Source organism: Cyclopterus lumpus, chromosome 5, assembly GCF_009769545.1.
Source record: "Cyclopterus lumpus isolate fCycLum1 chromosome 5, fCycLum1.pri, whole genome shotgun sequence".
Lineage (NCBI taxonomy): Eukaryota > Metazoa > Chordata > Actinopteri > Perciformes > Cyclopteridae > Cyclopterus > Cyclopterus lumpus.
Window position 1 is genome coordinate 26439177 of NC_046970.1, and position 11046 is coordinate 26450222.

General features: G+C 46.1%; 1 protein-coding gene across 1 annotated transcript; it reads right to left on the bottom strand.

Moving 5' to 3' along the window:
* Window positions 1-238: 238 nt before the first annotated feature.
* si:dkey-222f2.1 (keratin, type II cytoskeletal 8) lies at window positions 239-8464 on the bottom strand. Its single transcript, XM_034532558.1, has 10 exons — window positions 8171-8464; window positions 6200-6408; window positions 6043-6103; window positions 5141-5236; window positions 4427-4591; window positions 3926-4051; window positions 3590-3733; window positions 1522-1598; window positions 1328-1374; window positions 239-345 (listed from the first exon to the last, which is right to left on the bottom strand). The coding sequence occupies exons 1-10, from the start codon at window positions 8462-8464 to the stop codon at window positions 239-241; spliced, it is 1326 nt and encodes a 441-aa protein (XP_034388449.1).
* Window positions 8465-11046: the final 2582 nt, after the last annotated feature.

Consider the following 11046-nt stretch of genomic DNA (forward strand, 5'->3'; position numbering starts at 1 on the left):
TAACATCTAGAACTTTAAAGGAGAAATAAACAGTACATGCAATAACTGCCAATTAATCAGCTAATTGATTGATTGAATTGTTTCAGCTGGACTTTGTATATTTTCACATGATTTGTCAGATAAATTCAGTTCAGTAAAAAGTACAATATTTGCTCTGGTGCAGCAGAGGTTTAAAGTAGCATGAAAGGAAAATACTCCAGTGAGGTACAAGTACACAGTGAGTACTTGTACTGCGTCCTCAGTGGGAGCTGTATCGGGAGCTGTTTCTGGTCTCGGTCGTCTTTATCAGCAGCTTTGGAGCAGCAGAGCTGCTGGCGCTATGGTAACCGTTAGTACTTTTTGTACCTGGACAAAACAAAGACATTCTATTTCATATTATAAGAAACATAACATTAAGTCTATTTTTAAGTTGTCAATTATGAGGATAAATAATGAAAGACAGAAATTGAAAGAAAGGAGATACTTAGCTACCTAGCTACCAAGATACAAAGATACAAAGATACCCAGATATCCAGATACTCAGATACCTAGCTACCTCGATACCTCAATAACCAGATACTTACCTAGATACTTACATATTTAGATTCCTAGCTACCTTGATACTTAGATACCTATACACTTAAATATTTAGATTCCTAGCTACCTAGATACCTAGATACTTAGCTACCTAGATACTTAGATACTTAGTTACCTAAATACGTAGCTACCTAGATACTTAGCTACGTAGCAACTAGATACTTAGATACCTATATACTTAAATATTTAGATTCATAGCTACCTAGATACCTAGATACTTAGCTACCTAGATACTTAGATACTTAGGTACCTACATACCTAGCTACCTTGATACTTAGCTACGTAGCAACTAGATACTTAGATACCTACCTAGATACCTAGCTACCTAGGTACTTAAATACTTATACTTAAATACTTAGATACCTAGATGCCTAGCTACCTAGGTACCTAGCTACTTAGTTACCTAGATACTTAGCTAACTAGATACCTAAATATCTAGCTAACTCAATACCTAGCTACCTAGATACCTCAATGCCTAGCTACCTAGATACCTAGATACCTAGCTACCTATATACCTAGCTACCTAGATTCCTCAATACCTAGATACCTAGCTACCTAGATACCTAGACTAAAAGCAGTTCAGTGTCTGTTCTACTATTTATTTCTGTGAGAGACAAACGGTTGAATAGAATTAGAAGACAAATACATGAACTATATTTCTCTTCAAAGGCAACATGTTCTGCAGTTATGTTGATTTCACCGTTTGGAGACCGAGGTCTTCTTCACCTTCCTCAGGGAGTTGGTTACTTACTGGAGTTGGAGAAGGTCCTGATGTTGAGGATGGACTGATGTCCAAGTCTGCAGAAGAAGAGACCGAGAGTTTGTGTTGGTGTTTTGTATTAAAGGAGACCCTCATTCCACCTGTCCTCCTCCTCCTCCTCCTCCGACCGGTTCTTCTCCTCCTCCTCCCACCTGTTCTCCTCCTCCTCCTCCTCCTCCTCTCACCTGTCCTCTTCTCCCTCCAGCAGCTTCCTGTAGGTGGCGATCTCGATGTCCAGAGCCAGTTTCAGGTTCATCAGGTCCTGCAGCAGAAGAAGAAAACTTCTTCAATTTGTTCGTCTTTTCTGTTAAATAACGGTCTTTGAGTTTGATTATTATTTATAATATTCAAGTGTAAAAATGTTGTACAATGCATCAACATGCATTGTGGGAGATGTAGTCTATGATCACTGTACACTGTGAAGGAGCAGAGACTTTAATTTGAAGATGATCGTATGTCTTTCAAGCTGTCGCATAAAATGATGCGGTGGGCTGGATTCTCCAAATGGTCATGCTTTAACACATGAAGCATAGACTTCTATACAACCAGAGGAGTCGCCCCCTGGTGATCAGGAGAGAGAAGGCAGCTTTAACACATGACGCATAGACTTCTATACAACCAGAGGAGTCGCCCCCTGGTGGTCAGGAGAGAGAATGCAGCTTTAACACATGAAGCATAGACTTCTATACAACCAGAGGAGTCGCCCCCTGGTGGTCAGTAGAGAGAATGCAGCTTTAACACATGAAGCATAGACTTCTATACAACCAGAGGAGTCGCCCCCTGGTGGTCAGGAGAGAGAATGCAGCTTTAACACATGAAGCATAGACTTCTATACAACCAGAGGAGTCGCCCCCTGGTGATCAAGAGAGAGAAGGCAGCTTTAACACATGACGCATAGACTTCTATACAACCAGAGGAGTCACCCCCTGGTGGTCAGGAGAGAGAATGCAGCTTTAACACATGAAGCATAGACTTCTATACAACCAGAGGAGTCGCCCCCTGGTGGTCAGTAGAGAGAATGCAGCTTTAACACATGAAGCATAGACTTCTATACAACCAGAGGAGTCGCCCCCTGGTGGTCAGGAGAGAGAATGCAGCTTTAACACATGAAGCATAGACTTCTATACAACCAGAGGAGTCGCCCCCTGGTGGTTAGTAGAGAGAATGCAGCTTTAACACATGAAGCATAGACTTCTATACAACCAGAGGAGTTGCCCCCTGGTGGTCAGTAGAGAGAATGCAGCTTTAACACATGAAGCATAGACTTCTATTCAACCAGAGGAGTCGCCCCCTGGTGGTCAGTAGAGAGAATGCAGCTTTAACACATGACGCATAGACTTCTATACAACCAGAGGAGTCGCCCCCTGGTGATCAAGAGAGAGAAGGCAGCTTTAACACATGACGCATAGACTTCTATACAACCAGAGGAGTCACCCCCTGGTGGTCAGGAGAGAGAATGCAGCTTTAACACATGAAGCATAGACTTCTATACAACCAGAGGAGTCGCCCCCTGGTGGTCAGTAGAGAGAATGCAGCTTTAACACATGAAGCATAGACTTCTATACAACCAGAGGAGTCGCCCCCTGGTGGTCAGGAGAGAGAATGCAGCTTTAACACATGAAGCATAGACTTCTATACAACCAGAGGAGTCGCCCCCTGGTGGTTAGTAGAGAGAATGCAGCTTTAACACATGAAGCATAGACTTCTATACAACCAGAGGAGTTGCCCCCTGGTGGTCAGTAGAGAGAATGCAGCTTTAACACATGAAGCATAGACTTCTATTCAACCAGAGGAGTCGCCCCCTGGTGGTCAGTAGAGAGAATGCAGCTTTAACACATGACGCATAGACTTCTATACAACCAGAGGAGTCGCCCCCTGGTGGTCAGGAGAGAGAATGCAGCTTTAACACATGAAGCATAGACTTCTATACAACCAGAGGAGTCGCCCCCTGGTGGTCAGGAGAGAGAATGCAGCTTTAACACATGAAGCATAGACTTCTATACAACCAGAGGAGTCGCCCCCTGGTGGTCAGTAGAGAGAATGCAGCTTTAACACATGAAGCATAGACTTCTATACAACCAGAGGAGTCGCCCCCTGGTGGTCAGTAGAGAGAATGCAGCTTTAACACATGAAGCATAGACTTCTATTCAACCAGAGGAGTCGCCCCCTGGTGGTCAGTAGAGAGAATGCAGTTTTAACACATGACGCATAGACTTCTATACAACCAGAGGAGCCCCCGCCCCCCCACCTCACCTGGTACTCTCGGAGCTGCCGGGCCATGTCTTGTTTGGCCCTCTGCAGAGCCTCCTCCAGGTCTCTGGTCCGGGCTTTGGCCTCTTTCACAGCCAGCTCTCCACGTTCCTCGGCCTCAATCAGGTGGTTCTCCAGACCGCCACGCTGAGGGAGGAGCAACACATCATCCATGGATCTAAAATAATCTAAATAATCTACTGTTTAAAATTATGATTTACTACGATCTAAAATAATGATTTATTATAATAAATGTATCTAAACTGATCTAAAAAGATATACTATGATCTAAATTGATCTAAATGGATCCAACCCGATCCATCATGCTTCTCGATGTACCTGAGCTTTCACAGCCTCTATCTCGCTCTGCAGGCGGCTGATCAGGCGGTTGACCTCGGCGACCTCTCCCTTCACGAGGCGGAGCTCGTCTCCGTACTGACTCGCCTGCACCGACATCTGGTCCACCTGCAGACGGAGGTCAGCATGAGGTCAGCGTGAGCCTTTGTTGATGTGGACCTAAGTTATCGTCTTCAAGCTGTCCTTCAGGAGTGTCACTCAAAGTGAGAAGAGCTGTGTTTTTGTAGGTGGACATTTACTCAACTGTATAAGTACACATTAGAGGAACTTTACTCAAATATTCTACTACACCACATTCTTGAGGTAAATATTTTACTAACCCCTAACCCTAATATACATTACTGCTTAAGAATCAATCATACAACATAACATGTACATTTTGCTGCTAATACTCTAGACCACATATATACATATACATATATATATATATGTGTGTATATATATATATGTGTGTATATGTATGGACATGGTAGCCGTCCTCACTTTGCTCTTGTACCAGGCCTCGGCCTCCTCCCGGCTCCGGGCTGCGATGTCCTCGTACTGAGCTTTGACCTCGGCCACGATGCTCTCCATGTTCAGGCTGCGACTGTTGTCCATCTGCAGCACCACCGACGTGTCCTTGATGCCGGCCTGCAGCTCTCGCAGCTCCTGGTGAGGAGACACAACGGACACAGAATACACATCCTGGACGTCCACAGACAAAGAACAGAGCACCGTGTCCTCCATTCACATGTTAATGTCTGGGCTCTAAGGTCTTGATACACACCCATGTGTTGTACATCAAACATTGCAGAACACTCTCAGCTATCTATGTAATGAAGCACCATTGTCTTTATGCTCAGTGTAAAGAGTTCATTTAAAATACATCAAACATGCCAATTACATTAAAAAAACTGATACTGAAAGAAACTTCAACATATGAACCAATTAGACCATAAGATATGCTGCGAATAGAGAAACTAACACAGTGGACTAACTCAATAAACTAGATAACAACATGCTCGTGAATAGTGAAAGTATAACCTTACATGTAGAACCAAAACATCTCCAGTTAAATCTGTTAATCTCAGTTAATTCACTGTGAAGCGTCCGACCGTCGAGCTTTGTGTTCAAAGACGATGACGACTACAGATATAAAAACAGTGAATGTCTCCAGTGAGACGGGACGATGGACCTCATCACTGATACAATCCATACCTCCTCGTAGACGTTACGCAGGAAGTTGATTTCATCCGTCAGAGCTCCGACTTTATCCTCCAGGTCGGCCTTCACCATGTAGGCCGAGTCTACGTCCTAAAGACAGAGACGACCAGAGACCACCAGAGACCATCAGAGACAACCAGAGACCATCAGAAACAACCAGAGACCACCAGAGACCATCAGAGACAACCAGAGACCATCAGAAACAACCAGAGACAACCAGAGACCATCAGAGACAACCAGAGACCAGAGAAAGAACTGGTTTAAAAGGACCAGAGTAAGAACTGGTTTAAAAGGACCAGAGTAATAACTGGTTTAAAAGGACCAGAGTAAGAACTGGTTTAAAAGGACCAGAGTAAGAACTGGTTTAAAAGGACCAGAGTAAGAACTGGTTTAAAAGGACCAGAGTAAGAACTGGTTTAAAAGGACCAGAGTAAGAACTGGTTTAAAAGGACCAGAGAAAGAACTGGTTTAAAAGGACCAGAGTAAGAACTGGTTTAAAAGGACCAGAGTAAAAAGTGGTTTAAAAGGACCAGAGTAAGAAGTGGTTTAAAAGGACCAGAGTAAGAAGTGGTTTAAAAGGACCAGAGTAAGAAGTGGTTTAAAAGGACCAGAGTAAGAACTGGTTTAAAAGGACCAGAGTAAGAACTGGTTTAAAAGGACCAGAGTAAGAACTGGTTTAAAAGGACCAGAGAAAGAACTAGTTTAAAAGGACCAGAGTAAGAACTGGTTTAAAAGGACCAGAGTAAGAACTGGTTTAAAAGGACCAGAGTAAGAAGTGGTTTGCAGAGAAAGACGTTGTGAAACCGGTGAAGTTAGCTCAGCTTTACACGTATTCCCTACGAAGAAACACGTAAGTGATGTGTGTGTGTGTGTGTGTGTGTATAAGTGTGTCTGACCTTCTTCAGGATCACAAAGTCGTTCTCCAGGTTGTTCCTCTTGTTGATCTCTTCTTCATATCTGTAACAGAGACACGGATGAAGTGACTCTGGTCTGAGACGACCTCATGACCTCTGATGACCTCTGAACCTCACGACCTCATCCTGACCCCCGTACTTGTGCTTGTAGTCCTCCACCAGGCCCTGCATGTTCCTCAGCTCCCCGTCCAGCTTGGTCCTGTCGTTGTGGACCAGGTCCATCTGGCGCCGCAGACCCGCCAGGTAGGCCTCGAACAGGGGCTCCACGTTGGACCGGCCCACCCCCTGAGCCTGCAGCAGGTCCAGCTTGGTCTCCAGCATCTTGTTCTGCTGCTCCAGGAAGCGGACCTGGAGGAGCAGGAAGAGAAACGAGTTCTTCTGGCGGCCATGTTGGACCTACTTTACATATTTAATGTTCTGTGCTTCTGTCTGCTCATTTTGTCTTTTATTTATTTACAATTTAGTCGTTTTGCATGTAGTTTTATGTCTTAATGGGACTGATATTAATATTCTCTCTTCTTATTTTATGGTTTCTGCATGCTTATACAAGTGTGAAACTGATTGCGCAATACAGTTTTCACATTTCTGTGCCTTATTTGATATACATTTTTATACTACGAGCATTTACCTCCTTTTTTTGTATTTCCATTTATAATTTCCATTTTTACCTCACGTTTATTGTAATTCTGCAAAGTGAGCTTTTCATTGTACGGAGTGAAACATGAAGAAGAACTAATGCTAATCTCATGTTCAGTGATCAAATACAACAAATACAGCCCTAAATAAGATGAGTCATCATCTCATCTTCACCTCCTTCATGTCTCATTGTGTCCAACCACATGGAAACATCACAACAATGAGAAGCAGCTCGGTGTCAACGACCTCCTGGTCGGTACCCGGGCAGCTCTGGTTTCCTGCCTGTGTTCCTCCTCCTCCTCCTCCTCCTCCTCCTCCTCCTCCTCCTCCTCCTCCTCCTCTTCCTCCTCCTGCTCCTCCTCTTCCCCCTCCTCCCCCTCCTCCTCCTCCTCCCTCACAAAGCCTGCTCTCTGTTCTGCTTCCTCAGGTTACATTTCGGGGCCTCAATGGGCGAAGAGCTTAAATATCCATTGGTTCCGGCTGTAAACGTCCCCCAATATGCATCTGATACCTTTATGTACCTGCATCCTCTTCCTGGAGCCGTCACTGATCAATAACCTGATCAATAACCTGATCAATAACCATGTTTCAGTGGATCAGTGGCCTCATTCAGGTGTGAATTGTCTCGATGTCACAATCTAACAGAACCAGAACTAAGTCTGAATTAACTTCCAGGTTTGAATCACAAAGAAACAAACAGAGACGAGTTGTCAGATACTTATATATATGTATCTGAATGTAGTGAAAGTATCTGAGTCTCTGTATATATAAATACTGTGTTCATATATAAATACTGATACATACACATACAGCATGTATCAGTTGTCATGGGCCAGAGACACAATGGCCAGAGGAACCTTGCAGGAGAACACTGCGGTTCTGTGGACGCCTGCAGCGCCTCAACAAAGACTTCTTTGTGAGCGCGACACCGAGTCCGTGAGAACGAGGAGACGACCTCGATACCGACGTCTTCATCACGTCTTCATCACGTCTTCATCACGAGCTGCTGCCGTGGGAAACCGGTGGCCTTTATATAGATATACAAATAGATATTTGTGTTTATATTTTTATATATTTTTATAAATGGATATATATTTATATAAAAATAAACGTGTGTCCTTCCGGTACCTCCACAACAATATATATATATATACATATTTATATATATACACATCAAGCGCTCCGAGGCTGGAACCCGATCACGTGTTTGTTCTGGGCTTTAAAAATAATAATTATTAACATTATTTATTCATTTAGAAAGAAGTACTCAGATCTGTTACTGCAGAGACAGTATACCACAGTGTACAAATACTACCATCAAATATAAGTAAATGCACAAAAGTATCAGCATTACAATGTACTTAAAATACCCAAAGTACTCATTATTACTCGTTATAATATATATAAATATATATATACATATAAATATATATATATATTATTATTATTTATGACTGTGTCTCTGGGTCTCTACCTTGTCGATGAAGGTGGCGAAGCGGTTGTTGAGGCTCTTGATCTGCTCCTTCTCGTGGGCCCGGCTCATGGTCAGCCCGGGGTCGATCTCCAGGTTGAGGGGGGCCAGCAGGCTCCTGTTGACGGACAGGGGGGCCAGGGGGGCCAGGGGGGCCAGGGGGGCCAGCGGGGCCCCCGGGCCGTGCTGGTGGTGGTGGGGCCCGTTGGAGCCGGCGTACAGAGAGCCGCCGCCGAAGCCGCTCAGCCTCCGGACCGAGCCGCCGGAGCTGGTCCGCTTGGTACGATTCAGGCTCATGGTGGAGGAGAGGTGGAGGTGGAGGTGGAGGAGAGGTGGAGGTAGAGGGGAAGGAGAGGTGGAGGTGGAGGTGAAGGAGAGGTGGAGGAGAGGTGGAGGTGGAGGGGAAGGAGAGGTGGAGGAGAGGTGGAGGTGGAGGGGAAGGAGAGGTGGAGGAGAGGTGGAGGTGGAGGTGGAGGTGGAGGAGAGGTGGAGGTAGAGGGGAAGGAGAGGTGGAGGTGGAGGTGAAGGAGAGGTGGAGGAGAGGTGGAGGTGGAGGGGAAGGAGAGGTGGAGGTGGAGGGGAAGGAGAGGTGGAGGAGAGGTGGAGGTGGAGGGGAAGGAGAGGTGGAGGAGAGGTGGAGGTGGAGGGGAAGGAGAGGTGGAGGTGGAGGGGAAGGAGAGGTGGAGGGGAAGGAGAGGTGGAGGAGAGGTGGAGGTGGAGGGGAAGGAGAGGTGGAGGAGAGGTGGAGGTGGAGGGGAAGGAGAGGTGGAGGTGAGAGGTGGAGGTGAAGGAGAGGTGGAGGAGAGAGGTGGAGGAGAGAGGTGGAGGTGGAGGTGAAGGAGAGGTGGAGGAGAGAGGTGGAGGAGAGAGGTGGAGGTGGAGGTGAAGGAGAGGTGGAGGAGAGAGGTGGAGGAGAGAGGTGGAGGTGAGAGGTGAGAGGTGGAGGTGAAGGAGAGGTGGAGGAGAGAGGTGGAGGAGAGAGGTGGAGGTGGAGGTGAAGGAGAGGTGGAGGAGAGAGGTGGAGGAGAGAGGTGGAGGAGAGAGGTGGAGGTGGAGGTGAAGGAGAGGTGGAGGAGAGAGGTGGAGGTGCTGGGGCAGAAAGGTGGAGGTATGAAATGGAATAAGAACGCAGGTTATTGAAGAGGAAGAACGAGACCGACGGAGTGGTGAGGAGGACCAGGTGAGTCCAGGTGAGTCCAGGTGAGTCCAGGTGAGTCCAGGTGAGTCCAGGATGTCAGACCAGGTGTCTCAGGGCCTTTTAAACCTGTGAGGGGGCGGAGTTAGTGGAGGCGGAGTCGAGATGGTGGAGTCACATGTCCAGTGTGACTCGTCAATAAGTTATTGTGATGATCAGGTTTCCTGTTTAAGTTTCACAGGAAACAACGAGAGTCATCTTCATGTGTGTGTGTGTGTGTGTGTGTGGGACTGTGTGTGTGTGTGTGTGTGTGTGAGTGTGAGAGTGTGTGTGTGTGTGTGTGACTGTGTGGGTGTGTGTGTGTGTGTGTGGGTGTGACCGTGCGTGTGAGAGTGAGTGAGTGTGTGTATGTGGGACTGTGTGTGTATGTGTGTGTATGTGTGTGTGACTGTGTGTGTGAGAGTGTGTGTGTGTGTGTGTGACTGTGAGTGTGTGTGTGTGTGTGTGAGAGTGTGTGTGTGTGTGTGACTGTGAGAGTGAGTGTGTGTATGTGTGTGTATGTATGTGTGTGTATGTGTGTGTTTGTGTATGTGTGTGTTTGTGTATGTGTGATACACATATGTCATCAAACATCAGTATGAGGTCATCTGTGTTGATGCTATTTGAATGAATGTGTGTAAATGGTACAGTCCATTGACATGTTCTATGTGTGTTTAGTTCCAGACCAGATAGAGGACCCTGAGGACCTGGTTAGAGGGTTCTATGTGTGTTTAGTCCCAGACCAGAAAGAGGACCCTGAGGACCTGGTTAGAGGGTTCTATGTGTGTTTAGTTCCAGACCAGATAGAGGACCCTGAGGACCTGGTTAGAGGGTTCTATGTGTGTTTAGTCCCAGACCAGAAAGAGGACCCCGAGGACCTGGTTAGAGGGTTCTATGTGTTTATTTACAGACCAGATAGAGGACCTGGTTAGAGGGTTCTATGTGTGTTTAGTTCCAGACCAGAAAGAGGTCCCTGAGGACCTCGTTAGAGGGTTATGTGTGTGTTTAGTCCCAGACCAGATAGAGGACCTGGTTAGAGGGTTCTATGTGTGTTTAGTTCCAGACCAGATAGAGGACCTGGTTAGAGGGTTCTATGTGTGTTTAGTTCCAGACCAGAAAGAGGACCCTGAGGACCTGGTTAGAGGGTTCTATGTGTGTTTAGTTCCAGACCAGATAGAGGACCCTGAGGACCTGGTTAGAGGGTTCTATGTGTGTTTAGTCCCAGACCAGAAAGAGGACCCCGAGGACCTGGTTAGAGGGTTCTATGTGTTTATTTACAGACCAGATAGAGGACCTGGTTAGAGGGTTCTATGTGTGTTTAGTTCCATACCAGAAAGAGGACCCTGAGGACCTGGTTAGAGGGTTCTATGTGTGTTTAGTCCCAGACCAGAAAGAAAGAGGACCCTGAGGACCTGGTTAGAGGGTTCTATGTGTGTTTAGTTCCAGACCAGAAAGAGGACCTGGTTAGAGGGTTCTAAGTGTGTTTAGTTCCAGACCAGAAAGAGGACCCTGAGGACCTGGTTAGAGGGTTCTATGTGTGTTTAGTCCCAGACCAGAAAGAAGACCCTGAGGACCTGGTTAGAGGGTTCTATGTGTGTTTAGTTCCAGACCAGATAGAGGACCTGGTTAGAGGGTTCTATGTGTGTTTAGTCCCAGACCAGAAAGAGGACCCTGAGGACCTGGATAGAGGGTTCTGTGTGTGTTT